The sequence below is a fragment of the Camarhynchus parvulus genome, chromosome 9 (assembly GCF_901933205.1).
Source record: "Camarhynchus parvulus chromosome 9, STF_HiC, whole genome shotgun sequence".
NCBI lineage: Eukaryota > Metazoa > Chordata > Aves > Passeriformes > Thraupidae > Camarhynchus > Camarhynchus parvulus.
In genome coordinates, this window is record NC_044579.1 from 11,242,287 (window position 1) to 11,265,112 (window position 22,826).

The 22,826-nt window shown below is 44.4% G+C and overlaps 1 protein-coding gene across 2 annotated transcripts in view; it reads right to left on the bottom strand.

Moving 5' to 3' along the window:
• The window catches only part of FGF12 (fibroblast growth factor 12), a 219,344-nt gene that overhangs the window by 47,250 nt on the left and 149,268 nt on the right, over positions 1–22,826 (bottom strand). For both annotated transcript variants that reach the window (XM_030954697.1, XM_030954696.1), the window contains one exon: positions 22,611–22,714. In XM_030954697.1, coding sequence (XP_030810557.1) covers positions 22,611–22,714 — 104 coding nt within the window. The remainder of the gene's footprint in view (positions 1–22,610; positions 22,715–22,826) is intronic.

Here is a 22,826-nt window from a genome sequence, read left to right on the forward strand (position 1 = left end):
CATCTCACTCCTCTCCATATTGGTAATTCTCAGTTCTCCCCTATGCTTTCTGACCAAAGAGCAGTACCTTTCCATGCTCAATCACATTTTGCATTTTTATGGACTTCCTGCCTGCAAATATTTCATTTTTTTTCTTTGTGGGTTTTTCTGGGTTGTTTTATATTATTATCATCATTGTTATTATTACGGATTGTTGCTTTTTAAAAAAAAATCTCTTAGACTAAATGCCTTCCCTAGCAGACTTTCCTTAGGTCTGGTATAGTAATTATACAGCTTTTTACCTCTCTCACAAAGAAAAAAAAATCCAGACCACTTTTGTATTCAAGCCCAGAGTTTTACAGCCTAGTTTGCCTTTATAACCAGTTTTCTGCACTTTTATAAAATAATAAATCTTAGTTACAGTTGAATGTTTAGCCTCCCATCTAATTTAAATTGAAACAACTCACAGTTTCTCAGCTGAAGGTCACTTTCTATGTCTAAGACTTCTATAATAATCTCAATATTTTGCAAATCTGCACTGTTTTTTCTTAGTTTAATAACTATTTGGGAAAGAAATCCATGAATTATCACATCCTGGTAAATCTTTGCCCAGCATTACGAGCAGTATTTGTTCTCCAACATCTATTCAGAAAATGAAAATCTTTCAAAATGACATAATTTCTGATAGTTTTTATCTCACCAATAATGTGACTGAGATTTGTGGGTCTCAAATATGCCTTAATACAATGAAACACTTTTTGTGTGTGATTGAGTTTAACCTAGAATAATTTCATCACAAAATTACAGCCAAATCTCATTAAAGCAGGCTGACTACATATCTCTGCACCTCTGCCTTCAGCAGAGCTCATTTGAAAAAATTCTGACAGGCTGTATCCTGCTTATTCCTGCTGAAAGAGGGAATTATTTTCCCAGTTAATTCCAATTAAAATAATTAAATCATGCAAGCTGTTATGCCCTAGCAAAGTTCTGTATGCAGAAGTGTTACTGGTACCTTTGGCTGCTAAAACTGGGAATGGAACAGCGCTGCCGGGAGCAGAGGGAGAGGTGCCCACCCCAGGACAGACCAAAACCAAACCCCCGTGTTCTCCTGCAGCTGGAAACCTGCTCTGAGGCTCAGGGCAAGGATTCCTGCTCCATGGCAGGGCACTGGTGCTGCAGCAAAGCAATCCAGCATCCCCTTCTCCCCCATGTTCTGCACAGCCACTCCCATCAAACCACAGAGATTCAGACTGCCTCGCCCGGAGCTGCGGTGAGTAATTCTCACTTTTCCCTGGTGAAAATAGAGCTGGGCTTGTCCGTTCTGCCTTCCCAGGGAGATGAAGAAAGGAGGTGCTGAGGCATCAGCCTGAAACACGCTGCTGCATCTGTGCTGATGGGCTGCTGACAGGCTGGGACAAGTCCTTGCGCACATCCCTGCTGCTTTTCTCAGGTTCCCGTGTGCCCTAAACAGAGAAGCCCTGTCCCCTAAAAGGGAGCAGGGGGTGTTCACAGAGCAGTCACTGCTGCCTCAAGCACCATGATGCTTTCCCAAGAAAAGTGGCAGAGGAGGCAAGTAACAGCAACGGAGGGGAAGAGTTAATGCTAATAAATAGAGGCCACAGAGCCTGCATACAGAGCGGGCACAAGGAGATGCTCTCGACCTCCAGCCACAAACAAAGCAAAAGGAAAACAACCGCATTCCCCTCCCTCCCACAATGAAGTCCAAGTGTCAAAAGTCAGGAATGCAGCACATGCTGTTCCTCTAATGAGCTGGGAAAACATAAACATGGCTCGTCTACAAGCTCCTTTAACTAGTAGCTTTTAAGATCAGCTGCACCTGTCTTAGACATCTACAATTAATCCAAAATCCAGCAGACTACAATACATGCAGCACAAACCAGAGACAGTGCTTCCAGGAAAAGCCAACAGGTAAAAAAGCTGGGTTAAAAGAATACTGTCATTGCTGAAGTGAAAAGCTGCCAAGAGATCAGAGAATGGAGCTAGGATGGAAATGCTGCCAGCATCCTTCTTGCAGGATTGCTGCAGGCTCTCATCAGATCCGTGACTGGACTTTACAGCAAATCCCAACATCTTTTTCCAGAGAAGATGCTTAAGAAGCTTCAGGGCATTTCACTTAAGCACCTTCTACTAATAGTTAATTTGTGAGACAGACAGTTAATTAACACACACTTGGTGGATAATAAAAGCTTTCTCCAGATTCCAAATTACTAGTTATTTGCAAATGAGAGGGCTTTTTCTTCTGTCACAGCAAAGAAGTCCCTTTTACAGGGGTATCAAAAGAGAGGGTACTACTAAGCCCTGTCTTCCCACCCTTGCTTATGGACCAGGTCAGAGGGACACATCCCTAGCAGTGCAAGGACAGTGATTTCCATCACCTACCTGTATTTACATTCACTACACACCTGGAAAGCTCCCTTTTCCAGCTAAAGTCACTGAACCAGTGCACTTCCATCACCAGGCTGGAACTTCCTATGTAATCTGCAGCGTTTTATGTTCATTGCTAGTTTCCTGAAAACATCCCCCTTCTTAGCCAGTACAGCATATTACATGCTCAATTTTCTCCCTTAACAAATGCCAACACCTTTTCCTCTCTTAACATATCCCCTCTAACTCAACCATCAGCCCCAGAATTGTTTCTGTTGCCCTTCTCTGAATTCCTTCCAATCTCTGAGTCATAAAGGAGGATTTATTGGACAAAAGATCCACTTTTAATAATGCCTTCTGCTGTATAATTTCACTGCTGAAGCTAACTCAGGCACCTTCTGTCCTGTTGGATTGTGGCTTGGAACAATCCATGACAGCATGTCTGGAGGAATTCTGCTGAAAAAACTCACAGTAGCAAAAATGTCAGATACAAAATGAGAGGGAACAACCATACAGAGAACTTGGGCGACTGGGAGAACCTGTCAGAGGAAGAGCAGGGAGACAGCACTATTGCCTTTAATAACTTCTGCTTTGTATGTGGTCACAGGTCTATACACAGAAGTTAAACAATTGCAAGCCCTCAGCCTGTGACCCCTGCTCCCCTCCAACTATGTGAACAAGCGGGAACAAACCTCAAGTTGTAATAAAAACTCACAGATGGTTTCTGGAAACCTTTTAATTAACACTGCAGTTTCCAAATGAACATGACAATTTCTCTCCCTTCTCACTGAGTAAGAGCAACAAACGAGCTCTCTTTAAAGGCAGATCATCGGGAATGTTATCACCTCCTTCTGAAACAAGAGTGCAAATTAAGTGGCAACACTTTTATTATCCATGGTTGCAGGATCATCTCAGAGCTTCTGGAGTGCCTGGGAGGAGGGCTGGTGCACACCAAGGGAAGCAATGCATGGAACATGTCACTCACTAAAACACTGAGTATTGTCCTAGAAATGGGAATGCTGCATGGACTGAGTTGGGCAGCAGGAGCTGTACCAACTCCTAGACCACACACCCCTGGCAGCAAACATTTCTTAGCACAAAGAAACTGGTTTCTCTGCCATTCAGTCTGTTCAGACTGAGTTTCTGTCCTGGCAATAATGACTAATAGTCCTTGTCAGCAGTGACTGATAACATGTCCTGGATGCAGACATCAGCCAAGAGGTGGAGATTTATTAGGGTGGTATTGAGTTGGACAGAGAGGAATCTGGACGTGGAGGTGATAGGTTTTGCATGACATAACAAATCTCCTCCACAACCCACTTTCTCATGCCCAAGTCTTCTCTGTCCTTCCTGTCACTTTCCTCCCACTTCTCACAAAGGAAACTATTAACATACAAATGCAAGCATGCAAAATTTTCGGCGGCAGGATATTTTTTTATTGTTGTTTTTTAATGGCAACCAGATTGTACCTTCAAAACAACCAGGACTTCCAGCAAGTTAATAGCTCCAGTCTATATTTGAGTGCTTTATTAAAATTACTGTGCCTCCCTCTTTTTTCACCTAAAGGCTGCTACTGCAATACAAAAGACATTCATGTAGCATAATGCGGAAAGAGGCCCGTATGCTCCTGAGACACTGAGGACTGATTATTAACTCTCTTTTTGATTTCTGGCTTCCCTGCTAAGTTTTAGTAGTCTTTGCAGATGGCTCTGAACCTTTCTGCTGGAATATTTATGCACTAGCTTATTGTAGCAGCTTGCTTTGCTGCTGCACTTCTTTCCCCAAGTCTGATCTCAGCAACACATTTGCATTTGCACTTTAAAGACATCTAAAGACATTGGATGGCTTTATTCTACTCCGTGGTCCCCTAGCTTCCAGAGCCAGGAAGCCACTTCAGCTGAGTCTTCCAAACCATCTCCAGAGACATCTGCAGAGACCACTGATATATACCAGGAATGCCAGGAATCAAGAAGGGAGGAAATCCCTCGAAGAAGGGAAATTCCACAACCTCCCTGAGCAGCCTGTGCCTGTGCTCAGCCACCCTCACAGTAAAATAACATTTTCTGGTGTTCAGACAGAATCTCTTGGGTTTAATTTTGTGCCCACTGCCTCCAGACCTGGAGCCAGCTGAAAAATCCAGCTCTGCCCATAAAGTTTACGCCATTGCTTCCTAGGCCACTGGGCTAATGCCCCCAGCACATGTGCCATTGAGAGAAAAATCTGTATGAAACATGATGAGATAGGAAAGAGAGTTCAATAGCAAAAGCAGGAGAGCAATGACTTTTCACCATGATTCAAAGTAAATTCTCAGGTCTTCCAAAAACCTTTTCTATCCCACTGCTCCTAGACCCTCTTGAATATAGGTTTCTTTCTGTTGGGGGTCCATCTAGATGAGTATTTTGTTGCAGGTAGGGATCAGTGCTGGCTATACTGGTACAAAGTTTAAGAACACTGCTGGCAGCCCTGAATCTCCAGCAATCTGTGGTATCCTTTACAGCCATCACATATTATGTGAAGAATATCTTTTTTCTCTGTTCTAAACTTGCTAATACTCTCCTGGAAAATGTCACAGATACTCAGACAGCGAGGTTCACCCTCCTATGAGACTTCTCAGTGGGGCTGTGCTTTCAAGGACTCACCTTGATGCTTGAGCTCATCTCCTCTCTCTTGTCTGCACACCAACCTTTATGACACTTTCACTGTCTCTAGGACCTGCTTTGCCCCACTATGTGCCTACACCTAATTAGTTCCCTATTTGCTCGGCTCTGTCACATCACATGAAACTTTGCAGGTCCCTTCCAAACTGCTGTGAGAGACAAACAGTCACTCAGGATCCACCATCCTCTGTGCAGGATGGATGAAAACCCTCCAGTCCTGGCTCAATCGCTTCATTAAAATATTGCTCTAGGTAAAAATGACTCAACCAATTTTGACAGGGGCCTCATAGCTTGCTTTCCCGGAACAGGAGGGTTCAGTCACATTTTCCATCTTGCAACTGCTTTCTCAAATACATCTGCAGGTATTCCAACACTAAAGGCGATGAGATATCCTCAGGAGAAAAGGGACAGACTGACAACGCTACAGAGGTGCCATTTGTCTGGGCAATGAAGATGATCTAAAAAAAACCAAAAAAACCACGAAAACATGAAAATAATTGAACATCAGAACTTCATTAGGAGTGTATATTTCATTTCGCTGAGGTTGAAAAGAGCATGGTCACTGAATTGCTGAAGGCTGAAAACATCCAGCAACACATTTCCCCTTCTCATTTATTCACTGTAATCTACAGACCAGGTTAAATTAGTCCTCTTTTGCAGTTTGGACAGTTACTTTCTGCTGACTCTGCTGCCACACACTAAAGAACTATTCATTGGCTTTTATTACAAAAAAAAAAAACAGAAAAGGAACACAAAAAAACCCCAAACCCACGAAAATGACTGGTAGGAAATTTTAAAAAGGTATCTAATCAGGAAATAGCATCATTTCAGATGCTTTCAAACCATAAAAGACTGTAGAAGGGGAAGCAAAATCTGCAATTCTTTATTGGATTTGTGACTAATCCCCCTATTTATTGAAAAAATTGCTTCTAAATCTTTATTTTTCTCTGAATATGTATATTTGAGAAGTCAAGGCTATTGTGTCCGTCATGTATTAAGCTAATACATTCATACATTAGCTGATTTATCTGAATGGGCAAGAGTCATATGTAAGCCCACTTTTTCAAATACATAAATCTGGTTTGTGCCCTCAACATTTTTGTTACAACAGCCTCAGTGTTACAATTTACCTACCAAGCATGCACACTGTACTTGCTATGCAATTACACATTCTGAGTATGGAAATTCATCTTTGTCCTACTCAGTGTGGATTTAACTTTGTACAGATGACAATGTAGCTCCTCTGAGCTATTCCTCCTTCCTCTCTCCAAACATTTTTGAAAGGAAATGTGGTCAATATTTGCATTAGAACCACAAGAATAGGGTCATCTGCGATGGCAGTTTTAAAAATTACACTACAGATTTGAGTGGTGGAAAGAATGCAGGGAAGCAGCTGTAGCCAGGCTGCACAGAGCTCACCGTGCCCCAGCAATCATTGCATCATTGGCTCCATCACTCGAGGACTCTATTTGGATGGTCAAACTCTTAAGCACAGCCATCCGTTAGCCCTGGGAAGATTAGACAGACAGATGGCTCCTACAGAGAGATGAGTTAGAAAGATGCAGGGAGGGATATTTTCACCACATGGATGCTGCCAAGTTTTGCAGAGCACAAGAGGTGCCCTGAGGTCTAGATCAAAAGCTAGTCCCCCAGGATCTTCTGAAGAAAAACACTTCCTCAGTTCAGCCAAGAACTTGACCAGAGGAGTAACCACAGATACAAGATTTCCTGGTGAATTGAGGATGTGCTCGTGTCCCTTATGATTTAGTTACTGTATACGCCCCAGAGATAACCAGCTCGCATGAGATGGATATGAACAGCTCCTGGCTCCCAGTGCTGGCAACGCATGGAAACAGAGCAATGGCCACTGTAGCCTTCTCTTAGGAGCATTTTCAGTAAAAAACCCAAAGAATAAAAGTGAATGGAGAATCTACACAAGGCCACCAACTTTAAAACACACTCAGAATGCCTGTCAGCTTTTGCTCACTTCATGCAGGTTTCAATGACTCAAGATTCAAGAGTTGCAGGAGGGAAAGTCCATCATTGATAGTTACATCAATGTTCACAGAAGCTGTGAAACTGTTAACTATAAAGTATTTTACAATTTGAAGTGACACTACTGTGAGCAGATTATACCCAAGTAATTGAAGATATGATTGATGACTACAAGCACAAAGAAAGGGGACACTGTGAAAGTGAAGATAAATAAAAGGACATAATGACCTAAGAAGTACATGCTGCAGACTCTCTTGTGGGGTCTTTGGAAAGGCTTCTCTGAGAACTGTGTGCCTGAAGCTTTTGTTGCAGAACACACAGCCCTTCACAGCTTCCTCCTGCTGCCCTCAACACACCCACCACCCCTGCTGAGCACGGCAGTCCTCTGCTGGAGAGGATAATGGTTTGATCTTTCCCAGGGAAGAGCCTAGGATGGAGATGAGCTCATACCCTGCCACAGATTTCGGTGGGGTCTTACAGTTTGACTGTCTTGGTCTCTCGTGTTCTAGAGACTTCCAGTATTCAGTACCTTTACAAAAAACCTTGAAAACATCTCCTGGCTATAGAAAATTTCTTTCGGACAGTCTCCAAACAAATGACAAGAAAGAGAGTCCTACATGATGAGCACAAAACTGAGCTTTTGAAGTCTGTAAATAAAATGGGAAAGAACTGCAGGGCTGGTGATTACTTTGAAATCCCACTGAAACCACAGGGAGCTGCAAGTATATACAGCACCACTGGTAATGAAGTAACTAGGTGTCAGAACAGTGATTTAGCTGAAAAAGATGGTATCTAGCTTCTGGGTTTATTCTTTCAGGTGGTGTCAGGCCAATTTATTCCATTTTGAAGTCAGACAGTGATTTCCCTACTTCCCTGCATCATTCCAACTTGACAAACCTGAAAACCAAGTGATTCTTTTTGCCATTTCTTTTAATGAATAATAGAGCTATCTCGAATAGAAGCTGCTTCCAAACACTGCTGAGGTATTGGAACACTTCCTTAGTTGAGCAATGTGGGGCAAATAGGTCAAATAGGGACAGGACGGCTGAACTTAGAGAGAAACCTAGTTAGGTTTGGAGCAATGTCAATGCAAGCTTCACGTGTGAGAGACTCATGTGAGTTCATCTCTTTCAGTGCACTAACAACCTGATAGGAAAAGGACATGTGAAGGAGAAAATCTTCTGAGGTAAAGAACAACGGGAAAAAACCTCATGCTGTCATGTAGTCACTCTTATCTACTCAAGCTCTTGCACAGTGCCCTTACCACAGCATCCAGTGCCTGTCAATCACCAGCACGCTTATCTCCCCTCTGTCTCCGTGGGAGCAAGAAAGGAATCTTATCTCCACCACATAGAGGAGCAGCTGAGGCGCAGAGATTAAGGGCTCGATCTGGTTACCTCAGCACAGGTTCCCAGTGCCATCTGAGATGTCCTGGGGCATGCAAGACATGCACAGGGCTGGCAGATAGGACACAGGTCCCAAGGGAGATCCATGGTCTTGTGGCAGGCAGGCGGGGGATGCTGGCACATTGCAGAGAGAGAGAGAGGAACGTCCAGGTTTAGACACTGAACTGAATCATTGAGTCAAGGCAAGGCATTTCTGTGAGAGCAGGGAGCTGAGCCCTACAAATTGTCCTAAGAGCACCCTTAAGTACAAAAGTCCCATCTGCAAAGAGGGACACAACATTTTTTTAAAAAACGTTGACTGCAGGCCTGTTTTATAACTAAATAGTACTACCAAGCTTTGTGTGCTTGGGTCTTAAAAAAAAACTACTGCTGTGAATTGTCTTCTGGGCTGAGTATGAGCACCCACCCATACCTTTTAGCCACTATCAAGAAGATCCCTGTGGATCTATGGAATATGGAGTTATTTGTCAAACTCAATAAAAACACAGATTGTCATACAAGGGGCCAGAATCAGTATCAGAGTGGCCTTTGTCCACCAAGCCCAGACCTCATGCTGAAGTGAACATACTTCATTGTGGCAGTATTTACAGAAAGACACTTTCATTTTAGGTCATGGCAAATCCCTGATGACAATTTAGGAGCTCATAATGAGCTTATTCAGGAAGAATGAAAGGATGCTCAAGGTCACAGCACCCATAGGAGTGCTATCAGTCTTGACATGAACAGCAAATAAGGTTCCCAAACAGCTGCCAAATCAGGAATAACCTGTATGCAGAGAAGCTGTGCTGGCTTTGCTACAGGCTGGCATTTTGGTGCATTAGGCTGAGGACAGACTTGCAAAACCACGCCAGCAATTTGGACACTGGGCTCCCCTTTGCAGCAGCTCAGTGCATGAGGTGGTGGCGAAGCACAGCCTGGCAGCCCTGCTTGCTGGAGCAGCTTCCTGCAGCCACACAGGCATCCCTTCTCTGCCTTTTGTCCCCTTTGGGTTGGACTGTGGCCGTGTGTCCTGCAGGTCCACATCCCAGCTGCTACCTGAAACACAGGTTAACCAAGGAACCCCCAGGGACGAGTCTGGTTTCAGTCCTTCCTTCTGCCCCCCCCTCTGAAGATAAAAAACCACATCAGACACAATCCCCAGCCACAACAGGTACCCTCCATTGTATTCACAGCTTCAACAGTGAGCAGAATCTGATCAACGTCTTAATTTACTTAAGCCTCACAAAGACTTGAAAGAGGAGAATTATTTTTATGTTATTATTTTTTTGTATGTGAAATCTGATTAGAATAATCCTGGCAAGGCAAGACTGATAAGCAAATGGAGTAGGTGAAAAATTGCAGTTTTGAAGAAGGAAATTGATTTCCTTCCATCCCTTCAAATTTGAATAATAAACTTTCACAAAGACCTTCTTTGCACAAAACTCCTGGAGATGCAAGAAACTATAAAATACTCTGCTAAACCTTTAATAAATTGTCTCTCAGAGCTCCTTACAAAACCAGAGATTGTTGCACAGTGCAAGTCTGAGACATTCACACTTGGAATCCAGAGGGAAAGGCTTCTATGGGGATGCAGAAATATTTTACAAACTACTTGAAGTTAGTCTGGGTCATGCAAGAAGCTGAGGCTATTGGAGCCTGGGTGCTTTGTCATTAAGGAGTTACAAGCCAAAGATAAGCGTGGTCAACAGGCACCTTTCCCTTTTCTACACCTCTCCTTTCTTGTGTAAAAGGTGGATAATTCTCTCCTGCTTCTGGCAATCACTTTGAGCTTTCCAGTAGACAGGCCAATCTTGCTATCACATCCCAGAAAGACATGATAATTTCCAGTTTCCAAATCAGGCACTACTTCTAATGAATTACAATTTTTTCACCAAAATCATCAATCACTATTAACAAAGAACATTCACAGAAAATTCATACTCCAAAGCCTCAAAAAGGAGTTGGTCTTCCACACATGCAGTGACATGAGCATGCACCCATTCACTGGACATTACCCAGAGACTGAGCAGGAGTCTCAGGGATGCTGGAATAAATACACACATCTCAGTTTTCTAATGAATACCATGAATACCAGTTGGTTTGCTCCAGGTACAACCCAGTGGCAGTGACAGCAGACACTAAAATACATCCTTCAATATCCCAGAAATTACACAGGTCCTTCCCCCATTGATTGCCTTGATATGTGATGCTTTACAGCCATGCTTCCACCACTGAAAAAACCCTATGGAATAGAATTTTCTGTTGAGTCCCACCCAGTCCACCTCCAAGCAAAACCAACAGTTTAGAGCTGTCCCACAGCTCTCATTAAGTCTCTGGTCATGCCTGGATGGCACGAGATGCCCTAGAGAGGGGATGACACGGTGCATGGCACTATACCAGCACTGCAAAGCACTACTGAAGCTCTGTGAATTCCAGACAGAATGCCCAGCAATCCACCTGGATGGTTTCTAGAACTCAACCTAGCTCTGAAAAACCAAGTATTTCAGCACAGTCCAAGATGTTTTCTCAGTGGTCAGAAAGCTCACTCTGGTACTGTCTCTGTTACTGGTTTCTTCCAGCTGTCACTGGGAGTGGCACTTACTGAAGGTGGACACTGAGTTAAATGCACCCACAAAGGCCACCCTTACATTCATCTCAGTGAGAGCAAGGGGATGTACTGGGTGCTCAATACCTCTGAAAGCAGGGCTTTAAGCTATCTGAAAACCCATGCCTGCTTTTGTTACTGCAAACAGTTTTCTTGCAAGACCCAGCTGTTCAGCTCCTGGGGGCATCAGCAATTACCAAGTGCTTCTTTTCCTCAGCTTCTCAGGAGCAGTTTCTAATTCTCCACCTGCCATCTTGTGAAGCTGACACCGTAAACAGCCCCAGCTCCTCGGGTGGCTGAAAAAGAGATATCTGTGGAGCCCTGAGCAACTGCACTTGACATATGGTATTAAGATGTGCAAGGGAAGATGGCTGGCAAAGCACGACTCTCCTGTGGTTCTTTTGCCTGCTCCCATTATCCTCAATGATGATTGCTAGGGACATAAATGCTGAGGAGCCAGAAAAGAAATGCAATGGGAAGACAGAGGGAAAGCAATTCCAGCCTACACAGTGCACAGCTTTGAAAGCAAACTGATTTTCTCAGACACAGGATACTACACAAACAAGTTGTGCTGCTGCCGATGCACCAGTTCCCTAAATGATCACAGTGATACAAAAGAAAGCTTGTGATTAAGGTAAAGTATTAGCATCAGGGAGAACAGAAGGCCTAATCCAGTCTCTACACGTGACCTTGGGCATATCACATCACTCTCAGTTTCCTTAGCTCTGTGATGAAGTTTCCCAGTTTGAGTGGAAAATTATCAGAGAGCATGGGAGAGCCCATGAGGAATTGACAGGACATCCACAGACACTTCCTGTGGACAAGACTGTGGTGAGCCTCTATGAAGATAGACAAGCAGGAGGTAAAAAAAAGACACAGGGTATCTCTAAGGACAGCATAGCCAGTGCTGTTTAGCAACAGCTTCTGCAGCATGCCAGGAGAATCAAGGAGAAGGGCTTTGTCCAGCCAAAATGCCCAGAGCAGTAGGAAGAGGTGCATGAAGACAGAAGTTCCTTTGGACAAGCCAGTGTGACAGCTGTGAGACCTTGTCTCCTTAGAACCAGGAGGGCAACAACCAACATTTTGGAACCCACTTGTGCATGTGCACAGTACTCTCCTCCTGAGCTGGCTGGATCCCTGGCAAAGGTCCTGCTTCCAGCAGTGTGCCCTGCCCTGCTGGGAAGGAAGGGGCTCAGTGCAGCCCCCGACCTGGCATGGGAATAGACACAGTACAGAGGAATGGGCTGCAGGGAACAGACAGCAGGCACCAGCTGCAGAGGGTGATGGTTCTCCTTGGCACCAAGTACAGTCCAATGCTCAAAATCCATCAGCTGCCCCAGCTCCACCACCAGCAGTTATCCAGCCTTGGGAAGAAAAGGGGAACCTCTCTGCAGTGCACATGAATCAACTGAGAGCAACATGGGACAATGTGGGGACTCAAGCCACCAGAAAAAGAAAAGTCACTTTAAAGGCATGTCTGGCATGAGTGCATGGGCTTTGAATACTGAGCAGGAATACCAAGAACTGCTCTTCTCAACCCCTGCTTGCTTCAGATTCCTGCTGTGGGAAGAAACAGCCCAGCACAGCCACTGAGCTTGAGGGAATGTCAGAATTAAACTAAATCTCTCTCCTCATCTCACTCTGCATGTGTCTACAAAGTTGGATGTTATCTTTTTTGGTGCCTCCTCATCCAATATTCTTGTTCAAAATCCTGAGGTTCTATTTTCTTCTCTTCTACTTCATGCTTACAATGATTTAGTGGTGGGAGAGAAAAGGCTGTGCAGGAGATTCATACTGATTTCTGTCTCAGGGGGTTTTAGGAAGAAGCAGATAATCTTTGTCCAGCTGCAGTCACTCTTCTGCAGTGTTCCAGACAGCAGCTGGGAGTCTGTAAGGTGTGCATGCAACTTCCAAGGGCTGTTATCAATAATGCATTTGATGCATAGCCTTCAGCAGCTGACCAAGGAAGTGTCTTATAAAGAGAAGGAAATCCTTTGGTCTTCTCAGGAGAAAAGTGGTGAGGAGACAAAGACTTACCATCATTGTGCCATGTCTAATTTATGTCAAGAGGTTGTTCACGTTTCAGAAAGCTTTTAGCATGGGGCTGGTGCGTAGGTATGGATTTGGAGGATCAGGGAGCATATTGTGAATACCAAAATACTTTCAGCTTTCTGCAATCCCCTAACTTATAGGGAAGAGCTGCATGAAGGGCTACCACTGCTTCAAAAGCACAGCTCCTCTGCACCTCAGATACCATCAGTATGTGGGAGGTGGCAGGGCGCCCTCAAAGTCTCCTTACTGCCTTCTCAATGGCTGAGACGTTTAAACACCTTATTAACCTGTGACTTACGTCTGTGTGTGAGAGGGATTTATTGATTTCACAGAGGAATGATTAATTTAGTAGCATTTAAACATTTTAGGGCTTGTCAGGCTTTTCCACAGAAGAGCAGAAACCTCCACACAACAAAGTATTCAAACCTTAGTTCATCAGCAGTGAAGAAGGTTCGTTTGTTAATCAAGCAACAGCTGTTGAGAAGGCCACAGGCATAAGAATACATAGTTTCCATCTGCTAAGATAAATCTGCTGGTTTGGGTATGTTGTCCAAAACACAGTGATGTGAGAGTAAGACGTGGTAAAGGAACAGGAGAGAGGATGACAGAACTAAGGTGAGCAGCAGAAGCTGCTGGGAAGTGTAACTAAAGAACAGCAAAACTGCTGCAAGCAAATGAAATTAGTCACGAAAGATTAAGCATGTAACCTAATTGCAGGCAGAAAGGTGATGATACACCATAAAGGGCCTAATGGATACCAGTCCAACTATGATTACTTGGTTCTCCAGTTCTGCAAGCAGTCTAAAAACAACTGCTGGTGCAGCAGAGAATGTTTCATTTCAGTTTGCTAAAGAAGGACCAAGCTGCAAGTCCACACTGTTCTGAATCATCCTGTCTGCGCTCAGCCTCCAGCGAAGTGAGGATTTTTCTCCTCCTATTCCTGATGCAAAGAGGCCACAACTTTAGTACTGGAATTCTCAAAATCCCAAATTTCTCATAATCCTGCATCTGTATGATTACACCCTCTACTCCCTCCTGCACCTCACCACTGTGTGGGGCTGGTGGCCATCAGCCATGGCCATTGGGTCACTAGGCACTTCTCTGAAGGGGTCCTGAGCCCACAGGCTGATGAGAATTCCTGACAGCACAGACAGCAATGTGCAAGCACATGCAGTGCCCTGCTCAATACCCTGCACTATCACAACTTCCAGGGCAGGACAAGGACCAGCAGGTGGATGAGAGAGCTTTGTGAGTGTTTGAGCTCACATTAAGGTTAATGTGTAAAACAATCTACTCTGTAGAATGTTGGTTACACTAACTGGCTGCAGAGGGAATGGGATGATTACTAAACTGACCTGCTCTGCAGAAGGTCCAGGGTGAAGTAAAGTCTCTACTGTAATAATGACTGTCTTGTGTCATCTTTGTGCCCTGAAGAACCAATGATCTCTGAATGTGCCTGTCCTCATGGTGTTGGATGGCATAATCTCAAAACCCTGTGGACCCCACCCTAGAACCATTTCAGAGGCAAAAAAACCCATGGAAAAACCCCAAGTGTTTCAGCAGATACGAATTCATTCACAATTTACAAGTTGACTAGTACAATTAAATGCCCTAGAAATAAACAACCAGCAGATCTGACACACTCAGCCATTTCCCCTGGAGGCTGACATTTTTAGTCTCCCAGGAGGGTTGGGCATATTTTTACAGAAGTCAGTCCCTGTGGCAGTGGCTGTGGTGGGTGAGCAGGACAGGCTCTGCCTCTGCTGCAGGCTGTGCCCTCCAAGCCCTGTCCCAGGGCCAGCATGCACAGGACACAGCCTTTGCAGTGCTGCCTGGCACACCTCAGAGCCATGAGGCCAGATGCAGGGACCAGGCGAGGCTCAGGAGGCCCTGGAGCAGACACAGAGCCATGTGTGTCCTGCCTGCCTGCTCTGCTGCCAGGCTGCCTCTGGGCAATGCTGCTGGCAAGGTGCCCCTGAGCTCCTCCCTGCTTGCACACAGCTCACGGCTCTGGCACAGCCCCGCCGGCCATCCTTGTGCCTCTGCAGAGCCCAGCACACTGTCAACACACAGCACCTCCCAACACATGGCAGCAGGGACAGCAGCACACACAGATCCCCTTCCAGCCCACGGTCCCTTTCAAGGATGCATGCACTGCAAGAGAAGATGGGTAGATTTGGAGTTTTCCTTGCAGCACGGAGTGTCACATTCAGAAAGATGCCAGAAGAAGCATTTGGAGGAGGCTGGTGTTCCTCACAGCCTGTGTCTCTGCCACAGGGGTGACCAGGGAACACAGATTCACAAAAGCACCAAGGTGCAATTCTAGCACTTCACTGAATTGCACACACATGTTTTAGGCCAGGCTCCTAACTCCTGCTGTGCACATCTACTTCAACAATTCCAGGAGGTTCCTGTGCCAGAAGCCAGCCCTGTGTCTTGGGATCCATGGTAACAAAAGTCTCTAGTACCTGAACTGAGTTCCAGTGATCCAGAGACCCCAATAAAATTATTTTTGTTTTGCAGATGCTTAGTCAGGACATTACCCTTTGACAGCAAAGCAGGGACAGTTTAAGTTCCCCATCCGGGTCTTTCTGCTACAGTACCCTACATTCCCCACTGTTTCAGCCAGTCTGTCCTGAAATAGCCCAGGGACTTAGTCTCTCATCCTTTTCCTTAGAAAATAGCATTACAATTCAATGTTCCCCATTCCTGAAGTTTTCTATCACTTGGCTCACTGTTATAATTACATGCACACAGTAAAGTTTTTTCCTTGGACTTTTTAGCCTCCCACTTTCACCTCCAGAACTGTTAATCACTGTTTGGAAAAGGCACACCATTTCCTAGTTTTATGCATTCTGTATTTGAGTTTGGTATTATTGGAAAAGAGATCTAAATCATTTCATTAACACACACCTGACTTCAGTCAAACATATCCTCACTCAAAACTTTCCTTGCTTCTTTTCTTATCAGTGGCCTAGACTCAGGAAGGACAGTATTTGTCCTCCCTTCACTACAAAATAAAATGTTAATGATAGTCTCACTGTAACCCAGGATATTCCTGGAGTTTTGTCTAGGTTTCACTTCTGGAAAACAGACAATAGACAAATTAATTGATGATAATTTATTGGATAAATAGCATTAAAAACAAGGAAAGGAGGCCAGAGAATTTTAGGAAAAGCCAAATATTAATCAGGTAGTGGAGAAAGGAGCTCAGTTACCAGCCAGTCCTGCATCCCCCAGCTAGCAAGATGCAAAAGAATGGCAACAAAAGGGACTTCTGCTGTAAACACCTCTCCAGAAGGACACTTTGACAGTCATCTTTTGGTTTTTGCCTGCTGGGATAAGTGCTCCACCTGCACATAACTTCTGCTAAACAAGGGCTTCACTGCACACTGTGCTGTCCTCAGTCTAGACATGCGTGACAGTTTCCTTCCAAAATCCAACTCAGATGTTGCATTGCCATTGACTGTTCTGCTTTAACCTCATCATATCCCCTACAGTGATTAATTGATCACACCCAACACATAGGACAAAAACAGGTAAGCTCTATGCAGCATTACTGCTGCTCTGCACCTGCTCCATAGGCTTTGCCTACCTGCTTATCCAGGGCTAGGCCTGTCTGGCCTCAAGGAAATCAGCAAAACAAACACTGTGCAGGAGATTCCAGCCTCCACTGGTTCATCTCTCTGGTTTCTACTCTTGCATTCCCTTCAATTTACAGCAACCCCTCCCTGATGGTGTTTTACCCTCCCTCCACATTTCAAGGGAATCATGTGGGATTAAAATGCTCCACCAAAATCTAAACATTGTGTTCTGATTTTATTAGGAATGATAAGGCAATATAAACAACTCTGAAGTTCTTTCAAAATGGGAATCTGTAATGTTTCTTTGGGGAAGTATCAAAATGAGATGAGTCAGCACCTCTGGAGCATTTTCCCCCAATCTTCTTGCAAAATGAAATTTCAACAAAAGATCATAATTCATTCCTACACTGACAGACCACTGCTCACAAGGGGAATGGCCCATCCCCGCTCCTCAGCTGGTGTTAGGTAGACCATTGCATGTTCCTAAATATCCTGTGCAACAAAGGCTAAAAGAAGAATATTGTTATTGAAGCTTACTTACCCTTTATAATTTGTATTGCTATCATATAAGACGAGGCAACAGCAGCTAGGAAAGCAGGATTAGGCCCTGCTGTTACTGATTTTTTCCTCTGAAGGTCTCTTGCTTGAACAGTAAAGTCTGATCAAACTCATTCCAGATGTGAATTCAAGGTGCAAAGCCCCATCCTCCCTTTGGGAGTTGTACCACAGTGCTGTGCTGGGAAGTTCAGGGAATACAGTCCCTCAGCAGGATGCCAGATGAAAAACCCGCCCCCAAAGAGCCACAGAAATGCACCACGCTGCTCTCCTCCACCTGACAAGCTGAACAACATGGATGGCAGCATCTCACCAGGGGAAAAGGGCCCACTATATTAATGAGAGCTGTATTTACAAGTTTCCATGCTACAAGGCTGGCATGGCCAGGGTGCCTGCCAGGAGCTGTATCTTAGGAACATTCGATGCAGGGCAGGAATCTGTTCCCAGGGGCTGGCTCTTCTCAGGACTGCTGCTTCCTTGAATATTAATTTTGTTCCCATATTTATGAAAAATTCAGGGGACAGGAGGAGCTTTTTATCTCCCAGTTAATGCCTTCATTCAGTGAGTCCCTTTAAACAGCCAGTGAAGAAGAGTAGGTACTCTGGAGAGAAATTAAAGGCACATGACATCGGTCTCATGCTGTGCTTTGCCTTTGAGACATTTCTCTCCCCCTCCACTGACCTGGCTTCCTAATGAGGCCTGTAAACTAGGGAATCCCCCCAACAAGTGTGCTTTCTTACAAGGTTTGCAAAATGTCCAGGATACCTGCCTGGCCTGTCTGTACTTCTGACCAAATCAACTAGCACCACTGGAGATCAAACGGGAATTAAAGAAATGGCATTGTCAGCAGCAGGTTTAACACCCCAAGCCTATTAGGGGAGAGAATGCAGTATTATTGATTCCAGCCCCTGACCTTGGAGCGATGTAAACAGGAGTGCAGCAACCCTAGAGGAGTTGTAGCAAAATAGTTATAGCATTGCAAGCAGATTAAAAATACAGTTAATATACATGCTTCCCCAGATGCTTGTTCATTATTATTCAAGACATGTTTATTATGCAAAATGATAAAGCAGAAAAAAAGGAGAGGAAAAGAAAATGCAAAGACACACTGAGCTTTTAGCATGACTGGGGTTTTCTCAATGCTGCTTAGAGTTGTTTTTTTTTTTATTGTGCATAATCATTCCCTTATTAGCAGGAATCTTTGAAGTGATTCAGGCTCTAATTTCAGCATTTCAAACTCATAGGTTTTTACTGAAAAACCATAGTGAGCTCCTGTAAGTGACCCATTTTTTTTCTCTGTATTCTCTATCTCTGCTAGGGTTTTCTACGTCTTCCCAATAAATTATGCATCACAATTTGCCATTTCAAAAATAATTAGAACTCCAAGTTAAACAACAAGGAATATCTGAGAGAATACATTTTAAAAGAGAAGTCTTTTGCACTTGGGGCAAAACCAATCCCAGCTGCAATGCCACTGAATTATAGATATCATCATATTGAGAGATGCACTTTTAGTGTACTTGGAGTGATTGGGTGGACCTGTGGAGACTCTACAGCCCCATGGCGAAGATCTGCTCCAGGAGAACCACGTTTGCCTCCCAGGCAAAATACTTCACAAGCAGTCCCTTTCCCATGCCCCTGTGTAGGGAATAACAGAGGGAAAGCTGGGAACCAAGGGGAGAAACTTCACAAAGTTACACAGGAGTAGAAATTAATTTGGTGTGAAACTATTAACTCCAGACAGACACGGGAGCATGTTCTGAGTCTTCTCCTGTTAGGACTATTCTGTAAACTCACAGGAGCAGGACAGACCTCTTTATTCCATGTTTCTGAATCCTGTACAACAACCAGCCCCGGGTCTCAGATTCTTCCCAAGTGTTGAGGCACTCTAAGTTATACCCACTGCCCTTCACTCATCCTATGCATTTTACTTTGGCTTCAAATGCTACTAGTGGATCTGCAAACCCTCCCCAGAACAGGTGCTGATTGAAACCTTTGTGCACCCTTAGGGAATTTACAGCTGCTGTCCATTCCAGGAAATCCAAACAGAACACATCAATGACTCTTCAAGCTTGCTATGCAGACAGTGGCTTGCACCCTACTTTCTGCAAAGCAGAATGCCTCCAACCAAAGCATGATTTTCTTGTCTGCTTATCACCTAATTCCCATGTCAACCTCAGAGATAGCAATAACCTAGTCTGGGGGAAACTAAATCAGGTATCTAGTGTGAGTAAGCAATGCACAAGTCCCAAACAGCTGCTTCCCAAACAAAGAAGGTTTAGCCTCCAATAAATTTAGGCCTCTAAAGCTGGCTAGGAATATATGGTTGGCTTCAACCCAGCCTGACACTATCCCTGCCTGAACAGATGAGGCAGGGATGAGGAAACTCATCGCTAAAAGCAGCGATGTGGCCAAGCCATCAGAAGGTCTTGCTAGTTTCTAGGAAATGCTGTCTCACCACATTTGGCTTTAGAGGACTCTACTCAGCCCTACTTTTGTGCTAATCAACACAAGGAAGACCTTTTCCAGGGTCTGGTAATTCTAAGCCCATTCATTCAAGAGCCCATTGGCCCAAACTCAGAAGGAGCTGGCACGAGCCATCCTTAAGACCAGGCTGATAACAGCCTCTGGTTTGATCCAGGGCAGAGGATGTCAGCCAAGACCTCAGCTGTTACGCAGAGATTAAACATCACTACAAACCCCACAAAACAAACCCAAAACAAACCCACAGTGATGATGTGTGCAGTTGCAGCATCAATCTGGGTTCAAGAGGAGCGAAAAGACCCCAACCCAAACCAAAACCAACCAAACAAACAGGAAAAAAACCATTACTCTGGACAATTTTATTTGAAACTAGTCCTGGACTTGAGGGTGTTCTAAGAATTCCTTACAGAGCTTCCACGCAGCATGGAAGGCAGCCAAGCAATTCATTTATCAATTGGCTCATGTAAGTGAAGAATACCTGTGCTGACCCATTTTTTTTTAGGAATCCCCCAAAAAAGGCTAGTGAAAAAAACAAGGTACACACATAGAGAGTACAAAGTTGTAGTTTAGGGTCTGCTAAGCAAAGACCAGGGACAATGTGTCCCTTGGTGTGGTCAGCAATGAGGTCCAGGCAGCATGGCCTGGGGACCATCACCCCACAAGGAAACCTGCAGCATCCAAAAGAGACTGCCTAAACTGGTTGAGCTCTTCTAGGACATATCTTCTTTCATGGCATCCTGATCTCATCCCTTGTCCTTTAAGATGAGCCTGACCCACACTCCCTGCTCCTAACACACTTCATCCACAAATTTTCTATTTTCTTGCTTTGGGGTTTGCTCCCAAGCACAGTGAATTCATTAATTTACTGCTGTAAGACAAAGACAGAGCTACCAGTCATCACAAGGAGATTATCCAAAAAAGGTCCATCACCCTGGAGTAGAGCATCACACATTTACTGCAAACAGAAACCTTGGATCACATTGATAAAATGAACAGTTTCACTCTTATTAGCTCAGACAGAGCTCAGTGCCATCAAGCTATGGCATGTAATGAGGTTCACTCCATTAACCACCGGCCATCACAGTGCATCCTTCCCCATCAGCCTTCCCTGATTAACCTTCCTGCTCAAGACAGGCACACTTGCTGCAAATAAGCAGGCCCATTAAATCTCCCTCACTTGAATACATGTGTGATCTGGTGCCTTTTAGGATACTTGAAATGACTAACAGATGTGTTTCCTGGACAGCATGGTCCTCCTGCTGTCTACCACCTCTTGGTGTGTCCCTCCCACCCTTTATACCATATCTCACTATTACTAGAGAGAGAAGATTTTTCTCTGCATCTCTTCTAGTCTCTCAGTTGTCAAACATCATTTTTTCAACTCTCTACTTCTTCTTTTTCCCAAGACCCACACCTTTCCCTCCCCTACACTACTTATTCAGAAAACAATGACTACTCATTGGCCCAAGAGGACCCCGTTGGCTGGCTGTGGTCCTATGATACCCTCTGATTTCCTGCAATCCTCCTTTACAGGATACTGATGGTACAAAGAGCCTCAGCACTGGGCCAGAACCGTGTTCTGCACTGCAAAAACAGGGCAAAGCATCAGTCCTGAGCCCCTGACAATGTGCCCAGAGGGACACACACGCAATAATGCAGCATCACGCTGTGCTTGGTATTACCTTTAAGACTCTGATAGCTTTACAAAGAGAGGAAGTTTTCATTGTTAGTAAACCAATTTAATTTATTTAGAAGCAGTCAATTATGTTTACTGGGCTATGAAAGAGCAGGAAGCGTCTGGCATGCACAGAGATCCAGACTGATCTCTCTGTCTCTTCTTGACAAGCAGCCAGTTTTGAGACCTACCTCGCCAGGCATACTAACACCTCCACTTGCTTCCTACTCTGAGCTGCTGGGGAGACAGAGCCTTGTCACATCCCAAGGGAAAAGGGGAAATCTCAATCATGTGACCAGTATAAAACTGACCAGGAACAAAGATGGAAGATAAAAGTTAGGAAAAATTGCATAGAGCAACCCAAACTGCTGTCCTTTCAGTGGTCCCATCGTCATGCTCACAACACTTCTGAAGCAAAAGTAAGTGCCCAGACAAGAGCAGAACTACTGCACTGCAAATTTACACAAAGGCAGATGAGATTAGAATCTGGCTATGCACTGTAAAGCTATCATAACTACAGAAATGAGAAGTGTATTATTAACTATCCCTTTTTACTATGTAGAACTAGAACAAAGTTATTTGAAGCATAAAAATTCTGGCAAAGGGTTGCCATATTTCATAAATCACTGAATCAATTATTCACTGTGAAAATCAATTACTTACTTTAAATGAGAATCTTACGAATAACCTCATGCCCTTTCATGCCATCTAAGAAAGTTATACAGGAATTAGTCGGCAAAAATTGCTGCACTTATCTTTTATGTGCATTAAAAAGACCACACAAATACAGGGAATTTCTGCCAACAGAACAGTCCAGAACCCTTTTAAGAGAGTCAGGGTATTGCTGAGGATTTACACTGCAGTCAAAAGCAGAGTATGACCCATTGGGGTACCACCTATGATCAGTTATCTGGGTGCAATTCAGAAGCAATCCCAGTGAGTCCATGCCATTTCACAAATGAGAAATCAGAATATGACCAGCCAACTCTATACAACGCCTCAACAACGTGACCTACATTAAATACACACTTAAAGGAACCGAAAATGTATCTTCACAGGTCAGGAAATATTGCCATGAATCTCCATGGAGACACTACTAAGTGAATATTGCACGGCCTTGCAGCAGCTCCCCACGCTGCCGCTTTTTAAGGTTTGCTGATACATGACTGTTTTCAGCAAAAGCTGGAAGTCCCAGCGCAGTCTGCTTCCTCCCACCTACAAAACTCCAGGAGCCCAACAGTGCAAAGTACTCACTGAGCTGTAGAGATATCCCTCAGCGTTCATGGCAACGTACAGACCTGCCTTCACCCCTTGGATTGCCACCACGCGAAGACCCACAGGAATTAGATTGAAAAGGGCTGTGGAAAGAAAAGAAAAGCAAATGTTATGGACACGTCACCCTACACGGCCACTGCTGCTTTTGCCCCAGGGCCAGCCCACCCCACTCCGGCCTCTTCACAAAAGTGACTG